Consider the following 25936-nt stretch of genomic DNA (forward strand, 5'->3'; position numbering starts at 1 on the left):
ACACCTTCCTTCCCCCGCACGGCGGTGGGCTGTACCCACAGTACCTTGCGCCGCCTCCCGGGCGGGGGCGATGACGACGACGGCGGCGTCGCGGGGGCGGCGGACGGTTGGCGAGGGGGAAATGCCGGCGGCCGCCGCGACGCAGAGGGAGCCGGGCGCGGTCGCCGCCTCCTGCGTGGCGATCTGAGCGCTCGTGTGGAGGCCGCCGGCGGCGGGGGGAGAGGATGGAGGGCGGCGGAGCTCCGCGAGGGACCCGCTGCTGAGCTGGCGGCTCCGCCCGAGGTGAGGCCCAGGGCACCGGCCGCGCGGCGACGTGGGCCCGGACGGGGGGCGGTGTCGCAGCGCCGAGTCGCGGCCGGGCTGGGCCGGGCCGGGCCGAGCGCAGCGCCTTCGGGAGGGAACGGCCCGGCCGGGTCCTGCTGCCCCCGGCGCCCTCCGCGCCCGGCGTGAGCCGCGTCGGGAGCGCGGAGCCCCCGGACACCCTGACGGCGGCCCGGGGTCCCCTGACTGGGAGCAGAGAGCAGGATCTGGGCTGGGGGGTGTCTGGGAGGGGTGAGGGGGAAGGGAGGAGCAGGTATGGCCGGGTTTTTTTTGCCATTAGCCCCCGATGTTCCCCTTCTTCCAGAGATCCTAAGCGTGTGCGTTTAAGGCATGTATATCGTTGAGGTTTTTTTAACTTATGCCGAGTTAGAGTACATTTTATGTGGTCAGTGAATGTAGAGCAATCTGCTTTAGCAGCTTTAGTGTGCAGCGGCAGTATCTGGTTCAGAAGACCAGAATCATGGTGATGGTGACATTTTATCTTGAAGGGTTTCCTGCCTGTTTGGGAGCAGCTTCACTGTGGAGGTGTGGAATTGAGGGACTCTGAGGGGCACTGCCTCTATTTTCTGGTCACATCACTAACCACATCGGTTTAAAATGTGTGTGGTCTTTTCGCACAAGGCTTCAGATTTTTGCCAGACCTTCTTCCGGTAATGTGGTTCTTCATCCGTAATAGCCAAATTGCATGTTTGAAATTGGTGGGGATGGAAAATTAATTCTGAACACACCTACAACTCCACCCTTACTCAGCAAGTTGCTCATAAATGCTATTCCTTGTTTACACCGTAATGATGGAGGAACATGCCTTCAAAACTGGAGAGGGTAATGGAAAGCATGGTAAATCACGCACAATTATCAAATTGGATATAGTCACTGATATGACTCAATTGGCATTCATACAGTCTTTATGAAGAATGTAGTGTTAACCATTTCCAGTTTTAACTAAAGTCATGGAATGGTTCTTTAAAGGTTATTTAAAGGGATAATCAAATGCTAGATTATTTTTTAATTAAAAAAGAAATTGGCCATATTTAATCCTCTATGCTGCAACCCCTTTTCTTCCTTCATCTCTTATATTCACTTTTCTCTGTTGAAGCATGGGAAAGTGAGTGCAGAAGTATTTGGTAAAAGGAATAAAATCCAATTTTTTTTTTAAAAAAAGCTCCAAATTACCGAATAACCTAAGTTTGTCTTACTGCAGTGTTAGGCTTCTGATGCTGTGATTGACCACCTTACCTTCCTTACTACAACACCGGTTCTTTGTGGGTGCGTTAGGCTGCACAGATAGCAATTTCTGTTCTAGTTTAGATTCTTACGGCAACTAGACAGCTTTTGTATGTTCTATTTTACTTTCTCCAAATAGGCTGTTTTCTTCAATCTGTTGTTTCCATAGTACTCTCCTCTCTGAAAGCTTCAGTCTCTGTGGTACTTAGTGTCTTTCATTTGAGGACTAGATAACGGCAAGTAAAGCAAGTGAACTTATCATGTGTTTGTACTGCTGATTCCTTGCTTGTTTTTGCACACCCTTATCTACCTCAGTAAAGCATTTGCCTTTTATTTAGTGCTCCTAAGGAGAATGCAGTTTCCCACCAAATCAGAGAATACTGCTATTTTGAATGGAATCAGCACATTTTATTATATTTTTTGCTTGTTATTAGCAGATACAAAACTTGCAGTTTCCCTAAATATTTATATGCTAGCAATTAAATATTTGATCCAGTTTTAAGTCTTTTCTTCATTTCAAGATAATTGAAGTTACAGATGCTAATAAAACATCTGTGTGTAGCTGGACTAGTGTTTCTTAGAAAATCAAAGCTATGCAATGTGTTTTCTTGATTCATCTCAGAGGTTATTATTCCCAGCTAGTGCAATCAGATAACTACTCTGGTCAGTCTTCTTGGGCAGCTTGTGGCCAGATTCTTTCTTCAGATAGTTTTATCTTTGGGTTAAGATACAGAAGCTCTTCATGTGTTGTCTGCTTATAAATACTTACTATTTTCCCAAGCTGCAAGGGATACTGCATAATAAGGAAGTTAAAACAAACACACACACACACACACACACACAAAAACAAACAAAAAAGCAGACTTGGATATGAAAATGGCTGAAGGGATTATTTTTTAATGTTGCTTGATTTCTAGTTCTTTTTTTTTAAGATTTCTAAAATGTGAGAAGCTATGGGGAAGTTAAGTTAGCCCATTTTATTGTTTAATGCTGGAAGTATTAAGGGTTGTTGATAGGGGGCAGTTCCATCAGTCCAAAAGGTTTAAGCATGTCTGTAAAATGGGTTCTTGCTTCAGAATACTGAACGGCGTAGTTCTACAGACTAAGGCAGGCTTCAGAAACCTATCACAGGTATTGTGGCAGACCGTATTTTTCTTTTGCAAAGAAAACTGATTAGGAAGAAACTGTTTAGGAACTAGAAGATTTATTGCATGACAGGAAGGCAAAGGTCACCATTGGGCTGACCACTGATATTTTGCTGGAGATAGCAGTGTTCAGTTTATAGTCATCACAGAGTTGTGAATTCAGCTTGAGGTGGGAGACGCTGTCTCCCAGATGTTTCTCTCAGTATGTTACGGCGCTCATTCAGAGATTTTGTCTGTTGCTATCTTTGGTATCTCTCTCATAGCTTGGTAACTTCCTTTGTGAAAGATTTCTTTTTTCTGATCTAATTACAATATTAAAAGTTTCAAATATAGAGTATGGCAGGGAATTCTCTAGCCACTTGGTTCTTCCAAAGTGGCTTAACTGAAAATATCCAAGAATTCTAGAAATGTAACTTTTCCAAATGTTTGATCTCATCTGCTTTACACTACATTACTTTAAGAAGAAGTACAAAGGCTGAAGTAGTTTCAAAATGGCTGCGGTACCAAAGCTATAAAAAACAGAAATGTGTTGGCTGTCTTTATTATTAATATTTAAAGAACAGGAGGGAGAACAAGAGAGTGGTAGTCTAGTCAGCTTCGAGTTCCTGAATAAAGTCTTAGAACAAACCCATTTTGTAAGCGTCTAGAACATAATAGATGAGTAAAAGCCAGCAGCAGTTTGTCAAAGACAAATTTTAAAAGTGATCTAGCTTCTTTCCCTAATAGACTAGCAGGTGGATTATATATGAGAGAATCAGTTGATGTCCTATATCAACCATCCCATGTGGTTTTTGTAACCAAACTAAGGAAGCATAGTTTGGGAACTACTGGGACATGGAGGGGCAAATCTATATGGGTAAGGAGGCCAGTCCTTTGTCAGCTACTCTTCCATATTTTCGAAGAGTTTCCATAATGAGGCTATGTAATTATTAAAACTGAAGAGGGCACAAAGCTATGAGGAATTACAGGCATATTTGAGTGTGTTAGTGGAAATCAAAGTGCCTTGAAGATTCAGATGAAGTCTGTGGGAAGGGAAGGGGTACAAGTCAGTGGAGTTTTGTGAAGAACAATGCTGAAGCAGGAGTAATCAACTACCCAAATACAGCGTGGAAAACAGTGTTGTGTTTCTTAAGGGTGAAGAATTTGGGGGATATAGTGAATTGAGTATGTGTAGTGAACCTCATGCGGGTTATACTTCTCTTTATACATTTCAGTAAGATCTTTGAAGCAATTTTTACCCTCAGTTCAGCCCTTCTCAGGCATTAGGTGGAATATCGTGTGGTTTCCAGCCAATTGTAGAAGCTGGGGAAGAGTGTCAAGGAGAGCAGTGAGAAAGCTGTAGAAAATGAGATCTTAGACCAATTGAGAAAGATTGAAGTAGTAATTATATTAGTTTCCAAAATGAACAGTTTGCTAATAAATTGCTTTCACACAAAGTTTGAAAGGAGTAAGACTGTGCTACAGTTTAATCTGAGATTTCTAGTTGAAGTGGTATTGGAGTCCACCTCAGTGAGACCAAGGTCCTTTCTTTACAGATACACCTTATTCTTTCTAGATCTTAAGACTGTAATTTTAGAATGCCTTTGTTACTAAATTTGGTGCTATGTAAAAGCTCAGAGAGACTGTGTGCTTCATTCTCTGCTGTTTCATTTAATAACTTGGGTGTTTCTGTGCCAAGCAGAGTAGTTCATTTGTAATGCAGATGATCATGAACATGGTTCATTCTGAGGTTGGCAAGGTAATGTGAGACTGATGATGGTTCATGGTAGGGAGTCTCCAAGGCAATTATTAAAGTGTGAACTGGGCCCTGTATGGCACTTGCCAAGTGTTATTAGCTGAGTTTGGAATTCAGAAGAGGATCTCATCTCAGCTTCCAGGAATTTGGGAAGTTGTTCCCTCCCTATATAGGGGTAATCAAGCTCTTCCATTCATAAAATAAAATCATAATATTTTTGCCTATGTCTATTTAAACAACAACAAAAAACCCAACAAAATCCATAGCTTTATTTATGCATGCACTTGGTTTTTATTGGTAAGTTGCACTTCTGGTGCCAGTACTTCAGCTTTTCATCTTAACCCACTTATCTTGATCCATAACTGATGATACAAAACTGGGATGATACAAAACTGGGAGGAGTGATGATGGATGATTAAAAAAAAGTGAGAGGTATGCCAGATACACCAGAGGGCTGTGCCGCCATTCAGAGAGACCTGGACAGGCTGGAGAGTTGTGCAGAGAGGATCCTCATGGAATTCAACAAAGGCAAGTGCAGGATCCTGCACCTTGGGAGGAATAACCCCATGCATCAGTACAGATTGGGGGCTGACCTGCTGGAAAGCAGCTGTGTGGAGAAGGACCTGGGACAACAAGTTATCATGAGCCAACAATGTGCCCTTGTGGCCAAGAAGGCCAATGGTATCCTGGGGTGCATTAGGCAGAGTGTTGCCAGCAGGTCGAGGGAGGTGATCCTTCCCCTCTACTCAGCCCTGGTGAGGCCACACCTGGAGTGCTGTGTCCAGTTCTGGGCTCCCCAGCGTAAGAGAGATATGGAGCTACTGGAGCGAGTCCAGCAGAGGGCTATGAAGATGATTAGGGGACTGGAGCATCTCTCCTATGAGGGAAGGCTGAGAGAGCTGGACCTGTTTAGCCTGGAGAAGAGAAGGCTGAGGGGGGATCTTATCAATGTATACAGATATCTAAAGGGAGGGTGCCAAAAGGACTCTTTTTCAGTGGTGCCCAGTGACAGGACAAGAGGCAGCGGGTACAAACTGAAACACAGGCAGTTCTGTCTGAACATGAGGGAAAACTTCTTTACTGTGAGGGTGACAGAGCACTGGAACAGGTTGCCCAGAGAGGTTGTGGAGTCTCCTTCCTTGGAGATACTCAAAACGCGCCTGGACGCGATCCTGTGCAACGTGCTCTAGGTGACCCTGCTTGAGCAGGGGGGTTGGACTAGATGATCTCCAGATGTTCCTTTCCAACCTCAACCATTCTGTGATTCTGTGATAACTGCCTTATTTTCCAGAAATGGAGTACCCCAACAGGTACTTTCCCCTTCAGAGCGAGAAGCTGTTCTCTTTATAGATGAACACTTCATATTTATATCGTTCAGATGTGGCTTCTCAGAAGTAAGGAATTATTTTTCATTAGTGTTTTTCTTGCTCTCTGTTTCGTTTCCACTACTGTATCGTCTTATATGTTTTTGTTTTGTTAGGAATTTTGTTACCTCTTGTCATTGCTTAGTAGAAGCACCTTCTAGGCAATTGGAGGTTCTGCTAAGAAGGCAGTAGGAGAGAAGCCATGTAAAGCAGTTCAGTGCTCTCAGCAGAAAGTTCTTTAAGGGTCCTAGGAATTTCAGCTGGATGATATTAGGAGCTATGAGCTAATAATGAGAAATCTGTCTAAATAAAATGAAGAAGCACAATTACAAGCAAGCAACTTACCCTTCATTGAGCTAACAGCCAGGTTTAGAGGCAAATGCTTCTTGCCACAGGAAAGCATGGCTTTATAACCAGCGGTAGTATGTTTTAAGGTCCGATACAAGTGTGTCATAGTTCTAGTGCAACTAAGGCTGTCCTATTAAGCAGGCTTTAGTTTGTGGTAAGAGCTGCTCTCAAGCCCTGTTTCTCACTCACCCTGTGGATTTTTCTCCCATTTAAGCTATTTGTCTTCAGAAGTAGTTTTAGCTGGTTTCTGTCTAAAAGTTTTGAACTGCAATTTTGAAGAAGTCTGTGCATTATTTTACAATAACTCTATCTACCTTCAGCTGCAGATTGGTAAAAATGATGCCTTTCATTTTTTACTTTGAGGTTAAAATAGGAACCAGGTGAAGAGCAGAAAAATGTATAGATAGCTTTGATACTGCAGAGTTGCTTTTATCTTTGAAAGTGGATTGAAGTTGTGGTAAGACTCGATTCTCTCTCTATTTTAGCACATTTAGTACAAGACTTAAAAAATCTTTTTTGAAGTTCTTTTCGGGCAGTAGCTGAGTGCAGCATCTTGCACAATAATTTTTCCTCTTTTGTCCTGATTGCAACTCTTTAGGTGTGACTGTAGTATAAAATTATATAGGTGTGATTAATGGAGGGTACGCAGTATAATTTATTTGCATAGCATAAGGTACACCTATATTGGGCACCCATAATTATATATGTCAGATAGCACTGCCTTAATGAAGTCAATATGAGTGCAGAATAAATACTATATTTTTGTGGAATTTACTACTGTGCTATAAATAAAAAGCATTCTTCCTGCTGAGGAAATAAGAATGGTACAATAGAATAGACAAGAACTTGTTTAGAATACGTTATTGAGAAGCAGGTTAGATAACCAGGATTCATGACTGACAAATGAGCTAACCAAAATGTAGTACAGGCAGATAGTTAGGGGATGCTTTGACCTGATAGAGATACTAATAATTTGGTAAACCTGTTAGGTGGGAGAGAAGGTAAAAGGTAAATGTATGTATCTTTGATAAGATACAAGAAAGTAGTTGAAGCTACTTTCAGAAAATGAAATGCTGTGTAAAAGCCATTGTAGAGTTGCCAGACTGCTTTAACTCTTTGGGAATTAAGTGTGAAAGTAGCAAAATGGTAAATCTTGAGGGAAATATCACAGAATTATTGCCCAGCATGTCCTTTAGGAAGTACTGGTGTCACAAACTGTGGACTTCTTAACTGGAAATAAGACAACTTTGACTGCTTAGTTCTCTTATACATATCATGTCTGCTAAGCACTATACTGAGAGATTAGTAAATGAAATGGTTTTCTTCAACAAACTTTGAAAGGATTTCAAAGTAAATTGAGGGAAACTCTAGTAGTAGCATTTATTTTAAATCTGTGAATTTCTAGTGAAAAGTGAATGCATTGAAAATACAAGTGGGGAAGCCGTAGCAAAAACTATTTCACTTGCATCAAACCAGCTAACACAGCAACTTTAATGGAGAATCTAGTCTGTCTGAGCAGAGAAATAAACAAGTCGTGTGGAGAAAAAAAAGTATGAAGTGGTAGGTTAAAATGATGGGTATTTAAAAACGTCAGAAGCCTTATAACTAACCATATAACAAGTCAGTGAAGTTTTCTCTAATGGATCATGCTATGTTTGTCAATGCTTTTTTGGTTACTTTTACTTATTGCCATCAGTTACTTTTCCTAGAAATAAGATGTAATAATTCTTCAGCTGTCCCAACATTTTTTTTTAGATACCAGCTGTTAATCATTTTATCTTAGGGAATGATCCTTACAGCACAATATGTACCAAGTTTGTGAGCTTATTTGTCTTATAAGGCTTATAGACTTGGCATATTTGATGTTTTGGAGATTCTTTAGAATGAAAAGCCTTCAGCAGTTAATTTTCTAGAAACATTTTATAGGTAATAATTCACATAAACTTGCATTTTTGTTATGATTAGATATTGTGAGTAATTTTGTTTGTTTCCTTTTTAGAGGAAAGCAGTGGAGATCTGCCGCAAGTGGCTTATTTTTGCAGGAACATTCCATGGCCAAGAGGTATGGCAGAGATTAAAGAGGTGGTTCCAACTGTTTGTGTGTGCTGGGTAATCTCTGTGTATGTCAGAAACAAAGAAGCTAACTACTGGTTGAGTCTTTATGCTGTCTGCCAGTGTTTTCAGGGTCAGATCAGTTGCTAGTGATCAACAGAAGCCGTCTCCTTGACTTTTGTGGCTGTTAGATATAGCCTCTAATCTGGTCCTGCCTGATTCTGTGTAAGCTGGGTTTTGTGCAGTTAACTGGCCCTTTGCATAATAGCAGGCCTGTTTGAAGTTCAAGGCATTCCTAGCAGCCCTCCCTGTGACACAGAGTCAATAAATCCGAAGGGTGAGCAAAGCAAAAATATATCACAACAGTATTAATAACAAATGAATGAATGGAGACCTCTGTTTCTCTGAAGAAGAGCAGAAGTGGGGTAGGAAGATGAATTAATTAGCATGTTGCCTCTTATTGCATGAAACTTCAGATCTAAAAAAAAAAGGTACATCAGCAGTAGAGTAACCTGCTTACCCTATTTTTATGCTCTGTTAGTTGTGAGTAGAGGATTTAAATGCATAGCCGAGAAACTGTCCATTTAAAAATTTTTCTCAGTAGCTTTCTGGAAACACATTTCATCTTAAACCTTTCATCTGTCCTTTTCCAAATAAGTTGATTTCTTCTAGAATAAAAGAGGAACAGAGGAGAGTTTCTTCTGAAATTTATACCAGTCTTAAAAGTTATTACAGTCTTATTCAATGACAGAGGTTTGACTTCTGGATCTGTAATATATCAAGAAGATTAAGAGGAGTTGTCATAGTACTTTGCTAAAATGACAAAATTGAAATGACACAATATTGTGATTTCTGCAGAGTTATCTTGCTAAAAATCTCATGCTTCATCTGATCAGAGCTCTTGTCATGTGAACCAGAAAAGGCTATTAGTGTTTTCAGTAAATGTCTGTTACACAGCTCTGTTTTCTGCATGAGTATCTTCCAGAGGTTTTAATGTAGTGAAATGTCTTCTTGTCTTGCAGTTATAATTTGCTTTCTTAACTGAGCTGCGCTGTGTGGCTGGAGTGAACATTCAATAATGAGTGGTGCAGCTTTGGGCCTTGAGATAGTATTTGTCTTTTTCCTGGCTTTATTCCTACTTCATCGATATGGAGACTTTAAGAAACAGCATAGGCTGGTGATCATAGCAACCTTGTTGGCCTGGTATCTCTGCTTTCTTATTGTGTTTATACTGCCTCTGGATGTCAGCACGGTGAGAAACTTCTAAGATTTTCTACTTAGTTAAATAAAATATTTATGTGATATATTTCTTAATTCACAATTTCAGAAGACAAAATACCTTAAAAATAGAAATTTTAAAATAAAATTTTCAAATGTATACTGTTAAAATAGACTAAATACTGTTACTGCTTTTAGCTTGACAGTTTCTCTGTTCACAACTGATTTTCTTATTTTTGTTGATGATCTCATCAGACAGGTAAAATAAAGTTTGTTTTAAAATTTCATTATTCATTTGTTTATAGCGTATATTTTTTAACTTGAACAATGAAAAAAGGAAAATTTTACTCTGCAGATTGTATGCTTATTTGAGGGTTTGCTTTTCGTTAGTTTAATTACTCTCAAGTGTACAACTGGAGTGCAAGAAATGTCTTCAAAAATGCAACGTGTTATTTTTAAATAAATATTGTGCCTTGTTCTAGTCACTGATGTAAAATTACTTGTCTTTTAGACTATATATAATCGCTGCAAACTTAATGTTAACTCCAGCCCTCCAGAAAGTAATGGCTCTTATGTTACGCTTGCTCCAAGGTATGAGCTGTATGTCTTCATTAGACTATTTTTAAAGAAGTATTTTATAATTTTCTTTTTTAAAACGGTGGAAGGGTACTGTGTTTTTAAGACCGATAAACAAGCGTTATCTGTGTGGTGTGACATTTGAAGAGTGGGTAAGGGAAGAGAAGGTGAAGAAAAATGCATCTGTGTCTATTGCTAGGTATTTATACTTAATAATGCTATTTTTAATTGATTTTTCTAAATGCTCTGACCTTTTTTCAATTTTCTACTAAACTTCTCTTTTCTATTTTGTTGTTAAAGCGATAGCACTAAGCTTTTTGAACAAACTTGGTTATCCCTGAGGGGACGCTTTTGTGAGTGTTTGTATCTTTCCTCCACAATCTTAAAAGTCTTTTATCTGAAAATCTAATTTTATACTGTATGAATGAGATTAGTAGGCTTGTCTTAAATGCAAGCAGCATATATTATTGCTTATTATAATTGCATATACAAAATAACTACCATTACCTGAATGGCATTCGATGAAAATAACAACAGCTGCTAATTGTTTTCTGGCAGCAAGGAAATAATCCCCAGATTTAGGGGAATGTAGGCAAATGGGGGCTCTTCCTGTGGCTGTTCACTGTTCATCCTCCATTTGCTATTTCTGCATCTTGTAAATATGTGCAGTGTAGTTAGGTATCTGCAGGATGATTAGAGAGCATTTAAGATGTCAGCTGATAAAACCTGGCAATACTTTGTGCACGCATTATTACCCCAAAGTGGAGGATATCTAGATGTTTTTTATGCGTTGAAAATCTAGGAAAGGCCAGACTTACTGAATAAACAATTAGCCTTTCTTTAAGACCCCTCAGTGTGTGTTAATTAAACATAATTACTTAAATACATGATTTGAAAACTATTTCATAGTGTTGTGATTAACCTATAGTTCTAGAAGATGCTGGTGAGCGTTGTACTACAGTGTATCACCTAAGTATGCCAAGCAGAAAGATCAACTTAAGTAATAATTGAGTAGGTGCTGTGTTGCTGCAGCTCAGATCTTAAAACTTCATTTGAAAGTTTTCAAACTTTCAAGAAGAATGGTAAATATTTTTAATGGTGATTCAATTTATTCTCTTCTGAGATGTATTTGTGATGGCTGACTACTGACTCAGTGTGTATTATGTGCTAGCCATATTCAAAGCCTTTTCTGGATAGGAGAATTTATAGAAAAAAATATGCTATACTCTTGACCCTACAACTAACAAGCTATCTTACATTACTACAGCAAGCAAAAATGTTTCAAACCATGGAGTTATATTCCTAATGGAATTATGCCAATTTTCTGGCGTGTTGTATATTGGACGTCACAGTTTTTAACATGGTAAGTAAGGCACAAGAATGTAAAAAAGACTATGATACAGTTATAACATCTTAACAGTCTTACTGTACTCCTTAAGATTATGTATCACTGTTCCACCAAGCTATCTAATCGTGTATATTATTTGTTAGTGAAGAAAGTTTGCTAGTAATTAGTGTCTTAAATTGACCCTACATTTCTTGTGCACCTCTTCAAGTGAAAACTATTTACCCCAATTCATTTTCATAGTTGAAACTGGCCAGTTTGCGCTTAAAATTTTTTATGGGAAGGTGGTCTGAAAAGATCTTTTTTTCCCCTTAGGCAACAGGACGCCAAAATAATGACATGAATAAGTTGGGTAATTTCTGAGTTACACTGTAAATTATTTGGTTTTATTAGATATAGCTTTACAAAAGCATATTTTTCCCCAGGGCCTCTATGCAGAAGATAACTTCTAACTGTTTAGAAGTTGGGTTTTTTTTTCCATTTCCAACTTTGTTCTTTGTCTCTGACTTTGCTCTTGACCATATTAGTATTAAAATTATATTGCTAAAGATTAAAATATATGAAATCTCTCTCTCTAGCAGTACTCTCATCTACAGGGTATTTTTTCCCTTAATCTGTATGTGCATAAAATGCAGTTCTGTGAATGACCATTATTTTGCTAAGATATCTCATGTGTATCTAGAGGATCTGAAGATTTAGCCAAGGTAGCACCTCCTTGCTCCAGCAAACAGAATGTCAGTGCTTTTGGTTTAGATTGATGTATAGTTTCTAATTAGCTTATCATCAAATTAGCTTTGTAGCTCAGTCAGGAAGATCAGCTTTTGTTAAAAGAGGTTTTTTATGGTAAAGCTAACTGTCTTGTTTTTATCTACAATTTCTTTAAGGTTTACCATCAGACCAGTGTATCTAGAATAAAAACGTAGGATAACTAACACATTTTACTAGAAGCTTGGGAGTTTTTAAGTTAAAGGCCCTGTCTCAATATCTTGTCACTGATACACTTTTCTTTTTGTCTGGCTGATTTGGCTTTTTTTCCTAGGATTCTGTTACCCTTCATGCAATCATATGCTAGATCAGGAGGTTTCTCCATTACCGGGAAGATTAAAACTGCATTGATTGAGAATGCAATCTATTATGGCACTTACCTGCTGATTTTTGGAGCCTTTTTAATATATGTGGCTGTAAACCCAAACTTCAATTTGCAGTGGTAAGAATGATGTTGTATGCGCTTACACAAAATCTTCAAAAAATGTATCATCACAGATATATCTTCAGTAGATGAAATGTGCCTTTTTAAAAAACTTAATTTTAGGGGTTTTTTTTGCTAGGCACTTTCAGAATTTTTCTTTTTTATAGACAAGGATTTTTTGACTTCTTAATTCATTTTTTCTTTGGGTTTTCTGGTTTTGATATGTAGAATTGAGGGATCTCTTTATATTTGCAAGTTTTTTTTTTTCTCCTTGCAAATGCGTTTGCAAAGCTAGTGCTAAAATTTTTTCAGTGCTTTGAAAAGAACATCTTTCAAAAAGTGTTTCAGTACTTCCTGTGTAGTACTTCTGTCTAATGTAGATTCTATTTAAAGGCCTTAAGATAAGTCAAAATCATTGGCATTTGTAACATTGCTATTTGTCTTCCATGATACATACAGTAGTAGACGCTATTGTTTACTGCTTAGGTGTTTTCAACTTCTGCTGCCGAACACAAATCTTGGGTTCTAAAAGAGGCTGTTTCTTGTAGGGATGCTTTGTTTCAGTAAGTTTGCTAAGTTCATGTTGTTTCCTAAAGCAACACATTCCTTTTAGAACAAGCCTTTGTGTTTCCCTCCAGAGAGGGCACTCTAGGCAAAAGAACTTTGTGCCTCTTTCAGAAGCATGGGAGACATGGAAAAATCATAGCAGCTTTAAATGTGGCAAAGTACTAGATTGTTCCTGAAAAAGCAGAATTACAGATGATAATAAGCTTGTTCCTGTGCATTTGCGCATCTTGTTGGTGCAGAGATATTTCAAGGTTGCTTTCCGGGGGGTGGGTGGGGGTGTGTAGGGTGTGTGTTTGTTTGTTTATTTATTTCTGTATTTTTAGGAACCAACTTCAGACTATTGGGATAGCAGCTGCAAACACCTGGGGTCTCTTTCTTCTTGTGTTGCTTTTGGGTTATGGTTTGGTGGAAATTCCCCGTTCTCACTGGAATGGGGCCAAACGGGGTTATCTTCTTATGAAGACCTATTTCAAAGCTGCCAAACTGATGACTGAAAAAGCAGATGCAGAGGAGAATTTAGAGGATATTATGGAGGTAGGTAATTAGCTTTCACTATGAAATGTAGACAACAGAGGCTGCCATTAGTCATATCTGAATTTGTGTGTGGGGGGAGGGGGATTTGTGTCAGGAAAACTTAAGTAGCATGAACACACTGTGAAGTATCTGTAATTTGAGAGTATCATCATAGTGTGCCACTTAATGACACTAGGTTCTAAATAAAATTCAAAAGAGAAATATTGCCTAACTGGAAGAATTTATACCTCATGGCAACTCAACAGTCCTTGTTTTTTATTCTTATATGGAAAGCCCTTTGGAGTAATATTGGTCAATAATAGCATTCCGTAGTGACACTTCGTAATATAGCGTACAGATATTTTGCTAGTGTTTGTGCAAGTTGTGCCTGTCTTCTTTTGTACTCTGCTCCCAATATATTTTTGGGATCCTAAGAAGTGCTTCCAAGCCAGATTTGCAGGCCTGCACTTGTGTGCCTTTTGAGAACAGAATGGATTGTTGTTTTTTCAGAGAGTTTCTGGTGAGAGGCACTACTGGTTTTTTTTTTGCTTTTTTTTTTTTTTTTCCTAAACCCAATTGCACTATATTGCATAAATCTTGGCCTCCCCTCCCCCAGCAGGATACCTTTTTCTTTTCTTTTCTTTTCTTTTCTTTTTTTTTTTTTACTTTCATACGAACATTGATGCCCCTGAAAGTATTTTAAAATTCTTAAAAATGCCTGTGCTGACTCAGAATTTCACTGTAAATATTACAAATTTCTGGTCCAGTAAATAAATCACAAACCTTTAGCTCTCACCCTCTTTAATTGAGGCTTCCATTTTCTCTCCTTTCTCAGAGGGGAATTCATAAAACTGTAGAAATATACTACAAGCGAAAACTTCACAACATTTCTTAGTCCAGCACTCTAGTTGACAGGATTGAATATGTTAGGACTGACCCTAACAGGCACTCTTGCTAATTTGTTTGTTTATTTTTTTCCCCATAATGAAAACTTCTTTGCTGCAGACTAAGCGTATTATTTGCGATCATTCCCTCAGGAGATTCAGAGGGAATCAGAGACAATTTAGTTATTAACATTCATCTTTTAGAACAGCCTTTTATGAGTTGAAGGACCGTCTGTATTCATATAGCCTTCTGTTCAGACTAAATAAATGCAGTTCTTCCAGTTCTGTCTGCCTAATCTCTACAACTTATGTGCATTTTTTTTTAAATGCAGTTGGTAAAAAAGTTGGATGAGAGTACTTAATTTCATCCAAAGGTTGGTCATTTCTGCATTGCCAATAGGATGAAGAACAAAATCTAGTTCTCACTATGACTGATAAGCTGTTAGAACAGCTGTTAGATTTGACAAAACTTGTCTAGCCATTAGGTAGCATCTGTTTATTACTGAGGCATGCCAAACAGTCTCAGAAGTGAGCTATCTGGAGATAAGCAGGAGATAAGATATAAGATATAAAAGTAAGCAGGGTAATAGGTTACTCATCAAGCTGCTTAAAGTAATAAATCTTAAACTAAACCAGGTAAGAAAGAAATTTCTCCTCTTTATCTACAACTGAAACAGGAAAGTATTTTCCATTTCAACATTCTTGCATAGAAAACAATCCTCCATACATTCACAGAGTAATGTTTGCACACTGACATCATAGTTTCTTTAAATATGTATCTTCTTCGTAATTACTCCCTCAATTTTCTTCTGTTAGATGTCTAGGAAAAGCTGTGGCTTTTAGGAATTTCTGCTGGTTTTCATCTCTGATTCTTATTGCTTAAATTCACAAAGATGGAACTCTTGTAAATTTTTTTTTATCTATTTAACATAGCGAAGCAACTCTTATTATTATTATTATTTTTTTTTTTTTTTTTTTTTGGTGAACAGGAGGTCCGTAAAGTAAATGAGAGTATCAAGTATAATCACCCTTTGAGAAAATGTGTTGATACGATATTGAAAAAGGTAACTAATTCTTCATCTTCATCTTAACTTAAAATCTCTAATTGGCATCTTGTAACTTCTGCTGGCCACATTTGAGTTGAAATTCTTTATGCAGTGCTTTCTTATGGTGTACATATTTATCTGCTTACTGTATTCTGAGATGTGTAGTATTTGAGAAACAAGTTGATCATTCTGGAAGACAGGGATTTTTCTTCTACTAGTGGAAGACAAATACTGGTATCAAAAAGGAAAATTCATATTTAGAGTGAGCATTTAACTTGCATGAAATGTCCAAAATATTTAAAAATCATAACAAAGAGCACTCACTACTGCTTCTTCATATTCTAGTCAATTTTTCTTTTCCTTACAGTGTCCTACAGAGTACCAGGAAAGAATGGGTAGGAACATGGATGATTATGAAGATTTTGATGAAAGACAGAACAGTTATCCAAGTGAAAAAAGTTTGGTCAAACTTCACAAGCAGGTATATTGATAAATGAGACAATGCCCCATTTACGCTAATGTAATGAGAATAAATGACAGTCAAATTAAGAATTTAAATGCATTTTGGTGCCTGATTGGCTTAGAATAGTGAGTTTGGGGATTGCTACTTCTGGAAACTTTTTGTGGTGAGAGAAAACATAGAAGTTTAGTATCCCAACTGACCTCTGGATAGATTATGATGAGAGAGCTTTAAAACTCAGGAATCTTGTAGTGCTCTTATGGTATCTCTTTTAAGAGATTTAACTACCTGTTCCTGTGAGTTTAGAGAATTAATCTTTGCAGTTCTATAACATAGAAATTTTTGAGGGATTTTACAAGGCTTTCGTGGAACAAGGATGTTGTAACTGCAATTTCTTGGAATTGATTTACTATAGGTAATTTATTCAGTACAGAGACATCGTCGTACACAGGTCCAGTGGCAAATTCTTTTAGAACAAGCCTTTTACCTGGAAGATGTGGCAAAAAATGAAACCAGTGCAAGTCGCCAGTTTGTTCATACTTTTCAATCCCAGGAATCAGAGAATAAAATTTTTCAGTATTTCTACACACCAACTGTTGGTAAGTGCTGTCATGCAGGTTGTAAATATGTAAAGGAGTAACTGGTAACTTTCTAGAAGAAAATTAGATTGTTTTATGTATACAGTTCAATTATAATAGAGGGAAGCAGATGTATATCTTCATGTGTTTATGTGATGGAATAGCCATCAGCTGTCAATTCATGATTTTGACCATAAGCTTAAATTTTCTGCAAACTTAGTTACATGTTGTAATAGCAATAGAAAACCTGAAAGCCTTAAAAGAAGAAAGAAAAATAGAAACTTTAAGCTGGGGGATTGTGGTTACCTTCTACATTTATAGGACACTGCTGAGGTGGCACAGCTCTTCTGCTAAAAAGGGGGGAAAGGACTGTTGTCCCATACCAAATATTTGGAGATGCGGCTCCTTGTGCATCTTTTTAGAAAGCGTCTTCTCATTCTGTTTTAATTTCTAATTTGTTGTATACTAGCAATGAGTTACTGCTAGGTTATGTCAATGTTGTTGTGTAGCCTAAGCTTCCTCTCCTAGAGGGAAACAGAGGAATCAACAAATAAAAAGTGAGTCACCCGTAGTAATTGGGCCCAAAATGAAGAGTTCGATTCCCCACCCTGCCTGCCAAATCCTTTTGCAAAACTTGCCTACCAAATCCCACCTTTTTCCCCAGTTCTCCAGGTGATTCCTTAGGACTGAGCCAGATCACTAGGCATCAGAAAAGCACTGAATTTGAGTGAGTGACACCACAGATTCCAGCCTTAATTTTAAGGGCAAGTGTGAGAAGTTTATAACAGTTTGGTGAGGCAGTTCCATTTCTGATTGTGTAACTTACATTAACCAATTTGGGATGTGTCTCTGTGTGTGTCCGTCTGTCTGTCTGTCTTTTGTTTTGTTTTGTTTTCCTCCTCTCTCTCCAGAGTGGTACTGGGAGTGTCTTCTACGACCGTGGTTTTACAGGGTTCTTGCAATTGTTTTGGCCACATTCTCTGTAATTGTTGTGTGGTCGGAGTGCACGTTTTTCAGCACAAAACCCGTTTTATCCTTATTTGCAGTTTTCATACAGCTGGCAGAAAAGACATACAATTATATATACATAGAGGTAAGTTTTAAATAATCACTCAACAAAAATCTTTCTCCTTAGATTGTTATTACAATAATAGTAGACTATGCTGTTTTTAAAATAAGTCTCTGTAAATAACTTGTCAACTTCCAGGTCTCTAAAATACATAACACCAAATTTGGCTTCTGCAGAGAAGGTCCCCCTTTTTCAATTTCTTGCACTTCTCTGTTACTGCATGACAGTGTATCCCACTTGAGCTGAGTAGTACATATGTGGAATAATTTGTGAAATAGTAGCTTGGAACTTAGATGTTTAGACTTTGTGTATGATCTGTCTTTTAATCAACCATGTATGCAGTCTCTCTCTTCTAAATATTAATTTGCTACTGACTGAAAATCCAGCCCTGGGAGATGTGGTTAGCGTAAGAGTGCTCAAATTCATTAGTAGAGGAACTGAGCTGAAAAATTCCAGTACACTAACAAAATAGGTTGAATTTGAAAGACTTGTTTTACTGCTTATTATGGGAAGAAAATATCAAATCAATCATAGTAATTACTAAGGCAATTATATTAATTTAATTTGCATAACAGAAAGAAATAGCATGCATGTCCCTACAGTAAGTTGTGTTCACTTACTTGAAGTGCAGGGTGTTACAAATACTACTTTTGAATTAAACTAGTAAAAGAGAGCCTCCTGAACCTCTTCTTACAGCTCATATTATTGTTCCATCTCAGAATGAAAAATTGTACTGTGCAGTCAACCTGTTGCAAACATAGGCTGTGAATGTTAAAACCTAGAGTAGAGTTCTAAATTCAGATGCCTTTTTTTTTCCCCCAGATGGCTTGTTTTCTCACCATCTTTTTCCTAAGTATCTGTGTTTACTCTACTGTCTTCAGGATCCGTGTATTTAACTATTATTACTTAGCTTCGCATCATCAGACAGATGCATACAGTCTCCTTTTCAGTGGAATGTGAGTACATAGTATATATTTCTCAGGTTTTCTGTCAAATAATTAAAAATATCGATTAAACTTTAATTTGTGTCCTTTCATTTTTGATCATATGGGTGTAAATCCCATTAAACTCCTTATCATTAACCCATGTCGTATCTAGTTACCATTTATTAATATTTTTAATGCGAGAAATTATTTTAAACATTGTTTCACCTTACATTTATACAGGTTATTTTGCCGTCTTACTCCACCATTATGTTTGAATTTTTTGGGCTTGACCCATATGGATGCAACAATCTCTCATAAAAACACTCAGCCAACTGCTTACACGTCAGTAAGTATAGAAAATGTGGTTTTGAGGCCTCTGCAGGATTTGGAGAAGAGGAAAAATGTTTTGAGACATTTGTTAAGTTTTCTTAAGATTCAGATCCTTCTCCCCACCCTGCCCAGATGTTCACTAATATTAAACAGGGTAGAACCCTCATAGACCAGGAGTTAGATACCGATTGCTACCCACAGTATTTGTCAAGAGCTCCATTTTTCTATTTTGGTCTGTTTATGCTAAGAAAGTACAGTGTTATGCTGAAGAGTGCAAGCTGTTCTTCACTTCCTGGTAGCTTTAGCTTCTACTAGCTTTAGTGTAGGAAGTGTCTTTATGGATTGGGAGCAAACTTAATTTGCCACTGAAAACTATGAGATTGATTTTTAACTGAACAACTAATATCTGCAGGATAGTCAGCCAGCTCTCCCTTTGTTACTAGAAAATAGATTCTTAGTCCAGAGATTCCTTTTACAGCAGGTGAAAACATCCACTGATTTTGATCTGATTCTGTATCAGGTGAGGCAAAAAGATCTAGTATCTCAGAAACTTCGGAGTGAGCACCCTGCTAGAGGTGACGTTTTTTTATAGGTGGGCACTCCAGGTCAACTGCCTAAAATAGATCTATAGTGGTTATACTTTAAGTTGTTAACTAAGTAATTACTATCTACATTTCAAAAATGACAAAGGAATGTGTATTTGTGGAAAAAAGCAAGATGGCACAGTCTTTCCGGATATATCTAGAGTATTCCTCTTGTATTAACAGATTTTTTTTTTTCCAGATAATGGGATCTATGAGAGTCCTGTCCTTCATTGCAGATGGATTCTATATATATTATCCAATGCTTGTTGTCATTCTCTGTATTGCCACATACTTCAGGTAAGTAATTTGCAAGGCTGATCCTCCACATTTGTTTGCATTAATAACATTAATTTCAGCGATTAGGAAGAGATTCCTCTTCCAGCACTTGAGTTGCATACTCATATACACATACTAATAAAAATGCCAAAAATAAAACCACAGATCTTATGTGTCTTTATAGAATGTGTACATTTTAAAAGTATCCCTTGTATTAATTCCTAACTGAGACTTTTTTTTCATTAAACTTCATTCTTGGTTTTGGAGTCTGTACTGTTCAAACTTTGGAGCATACAAACATTTAGATTCCTCTAGTTCAGTTGACAGCTAACATGAGGAGGCTGCATTTTCAATAAGGTTTTCTAATAAACTAAGAAACATTAGAAGTAACTTTAGGTAATGAACTTTCTAACAGACTTGTAACAAATATCTGGTCAGTTACCAGACTTTATTTTAAAAGCATAGTGGTTTAAATCACTGAATGCTGTTTTCCTGAGCCAGAGATTGTTAGATGTTGGAAGGGTATTTGAGGAAAATGCCATGGTATGTTTGCTTTGTCCTTGTGTTCTTTAAGAATACCTGCTTTTGACCACTGTAAGAGATGAGATATCTTTGATCAGATCCTATTTGGCTGCATTTGTGTTCGCTCCTTCAAACTTGCATTGCCATTCAGTCAAGGGTAATGTAGTTCAATGCCTTCAGTGTCTATTAATATCCTCTGCACATCCACAGGTAATGTAAAGATCAAGTCCCAGCTTTTCCCTGTCTAGCTTCAGGTTAGGTGACATACAGTGGTGGGAAGAGAAAAAGAGAGGAAAAAAAAACCCACCCAAAAAGCAAACAGCAAAGTTGGTGACAAGAAAGTGGTCTGCGTGACTTCTTGTTGATCATGGGCGTTGAAAATCATGGTGAAAAAGAAGGAAAGAAAATGAAGGAAAAGTAGTTACTTTGCTTAAATTCTAATACCTTCTAAAAATTCAAATGTATACAGAGCTAAATGTTTAATGGAAATCTATTTAGGAAAGCTGTCTGCTTTATTAAATCCAGCAGTCTTAAAATTCAGATAGTACAGGAATGCACTTCTCAGTATAAATATATGACAAAGCCAAGTTTTAAAATGATATAGATGTTCCAGTTTGGAGAGAGGAAAACAGCAGCAATAAAAACAATGGCTGCATTCTCTGGTGGGAAGTTGAAAGCTTAAAAGTGTGCCAGATATTCCTCTTGAATGAAAACTGAGATGAAAGTGGCTTCTCATATTATTGTGGTTTCAGAAGTCACAGAAATCAAAATAGGCAGAATCTTTATAGTAATTTTGCTCTGGCAGAGAAGCGTCAGTGAGCTAACACAGGTATAAATTATATCTGAGAAATTTGCGGGCAGTTGTCTTATTTTAAATCATTTGCACTACTCTCAGACTATTAGCATTCTCCTCTCCCTGGGTAGGAATATTCCATACTTTTCATTTGGATTTAAGAACCTGTCACTGTTCTGAATTTTTTGATTTCTCAGTAAGTATAATAATCTTTTTTTTCTCTGCTTGTTTTTTTGATTTGTCCATGGTTTCTGAATAATTTGTTTTACATTTTACATTATAATATAATATATCCAAACTATTCATTGTAGATTAACAGAGGAATTTGCTTATCCTTCTGCTTTCACCAGTTTAGGAACTCGTTGTTTGAATCTTCTGGGATTCCAGCAGTTCATGGGGGACAGCGAAATGACATCTGATTTGATTGATGAAGGAAAAGAACTAATCAGAAGAGGTAAATTAGATCCTAGATCCTATTCTGCCTACAAAAAATAATACATTGTTGCATTAAAGGTGTCTAAAATGTTGCAAAACATATAACTTAATAGTTTGTAAGTATTTTGAAAACAAGTGAGGCAATAGATTTACAGTTGTGTGGTTGCTATATAAACTGTATCAGGCTTTATTGACATCCAAAATAGAATACAAACTTTTCTTCCAGATTTAGAAGTTAAAATCTCTGGATACACTGTGATACTTCTGTTTTTCTTTCGTAGTTTATTAAAAACAAAATCGTCTCAATTTATTTGTACTGGTATTATTTCTTTTTTGGAAGAGAGGGACTGTCACTTGTTCTCTTAAACAAGAGATTGCTATTTCTTTGGTATAGTGATGTTACACTTCCAGCTGAATAGATACTGGCAGAAACTATTTGGGTCATTTTTTAAACCAAACAGAGCTTAAGCAAAAGATTTTGATTTGATAATGCTCAAGTTTCTTCTTAACATCATACTGTTTCCAGCTGTTTCTAAAAGTTTCCATGTGCTTTGCCATCTGGTTTCCAAAGGTTGTGCCTTGACCCAAGGTGTTACCCATAGTCACTGCTTTTTAATGGAAAAGTCCGTAATGATTGACAAGCAGCTGTGTGGTTCTTTTTTTTTTAATTGTATGAACACCTTTTCCAGTAAGAATATTTGCTAGCTAACTCTGAATTTTAATGTAAATATAGATAAATAAAAGACATAACACACACACACACACTTTTTATCTGTTGGTAGTGATTTTCCTTGTGTCTAGCTACAGACATATTTTTCTATTTCTAGAGAAAAGAAAGCGGCAAAGACAGGAAGAAGGTGAAAATCGGAGAAGGGTATGAAATTATTTTAGTTAACTATAATAATATACTCTGATATCTGATAGTATATTTAATTCACGTTGATCTGTTTGGCAAAAAAATGTGTGTCCAGATAACAGAAGGAATCAGTTTAGTCTTTTAGAATACTCTTGGCTGGGGGGAGAAAAGATAATTTTACATTTTAATTATGAAAGAGGAGGGAGTAGTTGTGGTCACACTGCTTGCATACTCATCTTACTGAGAGTGCTGTGAGAAGGACTTCAGCCTATAGGTGTAATGGGCATAGTTGCTTATGCTAAGTCCCTTTTAGAAAGGATCCTAATCTGTAGGGTGCAGAATATTCTGACATGGTTTGTTCTCAGGCTCTTCTGTTGATACTGCTTTGCTTGGAATAAAAGTTTTTTGACCTGAAAGTTATGTCCTGGGAACCAGTAGTGTATCTAGAATATATTTACTTTATACAGCAATCAAAAGGAATGATTGAGAGGGGAAGCCTGTTTTAAAAAACAGTTCACACCTCCTGTCAGGTCAGGCAATCTCCAGGATCACTAGATCTGACCTTGTTTTCTTCTTCTCATGCAAGTATACCAACTGCAGAGTTGCAGTGTATTTAAAAATAGGTTTTTATTATATCTATTGATGCACTTTTGATTTTTATGAGATATTGTCAAATTCACTGGAATGGAAACTTTATGTTCCTCCCAGACTTCCCTTTTGCTGTGTGCGCTTTTGGAAAGCAATTGGTACAGATTTGTTTTTTCCTCAGAGGCAGGAGTTAAATTTAAGACAGAAGGAGTACTGCCATTGCTGATTAATTAGAGACATAGACAAAATGTTTGGTTAAATTCAGTTAACTATACATTCAGTTTTTCTTTAATTTATAACACTGGGTATGTCATACAGAAAGTTAGAATCAAAGAGATGAATCCAACAGATGCATGCAAAAAATGAACTAAGTGGAGGAAGAGAAAAATAATATCTGGAGGAAGGCAAGATCATACTGTAAATAAAACATTTGGGCTTTTAAAGCTCAAGTGTACTTGCCTTGAGTTCTTGAGAACTGCCAATACCGAGCAGGCCTTTTTTGTGACCCTTCCCCCCCCCCCCCCCCCATCAAATCCCCAAGTTAAGCAGGAATCTTAAAGGATCTCCAAAAGGTAGCAAGTACAATGAAATCTCGTAATTTTGGAACTTGTCCTTTTGTCAAAACCAAGTAGAAGCAAATGCATGATGCATTTAGTAGATACTCAAATGATCTGACATTCAGCAACAATTTCAATTTCAACAGCAACCTCAATTTCAAATATTACCTGTTGTTTGAGTTTGTATTAAATAGCACATTCATTCATGAAACATTTTGGGCTTTTGAGTGCTTTACTGAGTCATGATTGTTCAGTGCTTGATCCTTCCACAGCTGAGAACTGTTAAGAGCTCATGGCATAAATTAGAACAGTAGCTTTGAGTATTCCAGTTCCTACCAGTTCATGATCTGGGATCCAGATAAAAATATGAAATATATTGAAATTATTTGAACCATTGGAAAAGTTCCTGTTGAGAAATGAAGTTGTCTCCTAAAAGTAGCATGTGACATTTTATTCTTTAATGCTTCACTGTACTTCATATTAAAAAGCATAAATGCTAAAACATTGTATGATGGAATGAAAACACAACAGAAGTAAACACGACCTGTCCAAATGTTTGTTGTGCTATCAGCAACTGGATATTTTAGCATTCTACCACTAGGTGGAAGCAGAAACAAACAAACAAAAAAAGCAATGTCTGTCTTCTCACCATAGCTTGGAGCAGTTGAACAAACCTTGTCTGTAGATTTAATTTGTAGCTTATTTAATGTGACTGTTTAGAAGAAAGAATAGTTATTGAAACCTGATTAGTAAAGGGACATATCTTGAGTTTAAAAAAACAAAGCAAAATTTCTACCTGTATGAAGATACTGAGCAGTAACATTTTCAAAGTTTTGCTTTTATATTTGATATGAATGACCAGTTAGCTCTGAATTGTGGGTCTAGAATGTCTCTTGATCCAAGTTATGCTCTGGTTGTGCCATTCTTTACTTGCAGCTGATATTTTCTTTTTTTCTTTCTCCAGGAATGGAAAGAGCGATATGGAAACAGAGAAGATTCCACTAGAAACAGAGCTGTCCACACAGACCAAAAAGAATCCAGCTTCTCAGAGACCAGCACAAATAGACGTACGTTGTTGTGTGGGGTGGTTTTTCTTTTTTCTTTTTTAATATTTTATCTCCGTGATACTAATTGTATAACTAACAGTAAATAGTTTCCTGTTTGTCTTAGAATAGTGTGCTGAGACATTCCCTTTTGTAGCACAGTACCATCTTACCCATTAAAGCCACCTGAAAAGAGTCCTGAATTTCTTCTTGTCTTCAACACTTCTCTTTCTAGTTTAGGCTGGAGATTCTGGCTGGTCTCAGTTACAGGGACCTTCAGTGGGACATGTAATGCTTGCAATTAGAGTAGCAGTGGTCAACAGAGAGACTTTATTTGGGTTACATCTTGAAGTTGAGGGTTTTCTGTATTAAAATTTCTCTCTTGTGGTTAAAAAAGGACTCTTTCAGACTGAAATAATCAGATTATTGACCAACAAATGTGAAGCCCATAACCTATTATATGAGCACATGCATATTCTTCTAATAACATCTGTGAAACTAGCCTGTTTAGATTGTTCCTTTTGAGAAGGAAGAATAAAGATAAGTGTTGAAAAAAGCCCAACTTTTTTAGTGCCTACTCTCTAACCTTACCAAAAAGTTTGTCATTCTGTGAATGTTTTATATAAATTTTTTGTGCTCCTGTAAGCTAACAGCAAATTAGAAATGAAACTGAATGAGTAAACAATGTGACAGGTTGAAAGAAGTTCTGCAAAGCTGTTTACAAAGCTTACTGAATAAAAGGGAGAAGCATCAAGGTAACTGCTTTCAAAACGAAAAACAACAACAAAAAAAACACCAGAGAAAAAGCAAGGCGGGCAGAGGTTTTGAACATGCTTTTGATACAGAATTGTGGTGGACTTTCCCCTCTACCCCAGTTGGAAACCTAAATTTTCAGTGGTAGACTAACTAAAGTTATATTTTAATGTTAACCACATAAATATGTAGTGTTCCAACACCACAACAAACTGTAGGCACTGACCCAATGAAGGTGGTAGTAGAATGAATTGCAAAACAACTGTATTTCATTAATTCATAAACTTGCCCTTTTTTTAAAAGCATGCAGCCAGAAATAGTTTAATTATTGAATCTGCTCTAAATCAGGCTTACTCTTTGGGTGAGATACTAAAAAAATATTGTTTTGGTCTTAGAGTGTATGGAAATACCAAACTTTAAAAGGCACTTACGTAGCAAACAAATATCTTTCCCTCTTTTTACTATTCAGCGCTATCAAAGTACACCCGATCAAATGGTAGGACTGAGAGAGATAGAATAGAACTCCTCCAGGATGCAGAACCTCTGGATTTTAATGCAGACTCGATTAATGATGACCCTCTTGAATCAGAGTCTGGAAGGTAAGGAATCATCTGTTTTATTTAAAATTAAAGGATATTA

General features: G+C 37.2%; 1 protein-coding gene across 3 annotated transcripts in view; it reads left to right on the plus strand.

The window, feature by feature from the left end:
- The first annotated feature begins 15 nt into the window (after positions 1-15).
- LOC135325159 (G-protein coupled receptor-associated protein LMBRD2) overlaps positions 16-25936 on the plus strand; it is a 32894-nt gene continuing 6973 nt past the window's right edge. For 2 of the 3 annotated variants that reach the window (XR_010386341.1, XM_064502868.1), the window contains exons 1-18: positions 17-282; positions 8137-8199; positions 9212-9441; positions 9919-9998; positions 11251-11346; positions 12368-12535; positions 13408-13618; positions 15471-15545; positions 15895-16008; positions 16403-16586; positions 17477-17658; positions 18457-18590; positions 18801-18906; positions 19674-19771; positions 21416-21519; positions 22328-22374; positions 24466-24568; positions 25767-25896. Coding sequence is in view for 2 of the 3 variants with exons in the window: in XM_064502868.1 (XP_064358938.1) it covers positions 9268-9441; positions 9919-9998; positions 11251-11346; positions 12368-12535; positions 13408-13618; positions 15471-15545; positions 15895-16008; positions 16403-16586; positions 17477-17658; positions 18457-18590; positions 18801-18906; positions 19674-19771; positions 21416-21519; positions 22328-22374; positions 24466-24568; positions 25767-25896 (2006 nt within the window). In the remaining variant the exon portion in view is untranslated. Of the gene's footprint in view, positions 283-8136; positions 8200-9211; positions 9442-9918; positions 9999-11250; positions 11347-12367; positions 12536-13407; positions 13619-15470; positions 15546-15894; positions 16009-16402; positions 16587-17476; positions 17659-18456; positions 18591-18800; positions 18907-19673; positions 19772-21415; positions 21520-22327; positions 22375-24465; positions 24569-25766; positions 25897-25936 lie in introns of all 3 variants that reach the window. The other variant, XM_064502869.1, reaches the window with a different exon arrangement.

This window comes from Dromaius novaehollandiae, chromosome Z (assembly GCF_036370855.1).
Source record: "Dromaius novaehollandiae isolate bDroNov1 chromosome Z, bDroNov1.hap1, whole genome shotgun sequence".
NCBI classification, from domain to species: domain Eukaryota; kingdom Metazoa; phylum Chordata; class Aves; order Casuariiformes; family Dromaiidae; genus Dromaius; species Dromaius novaehollandiae.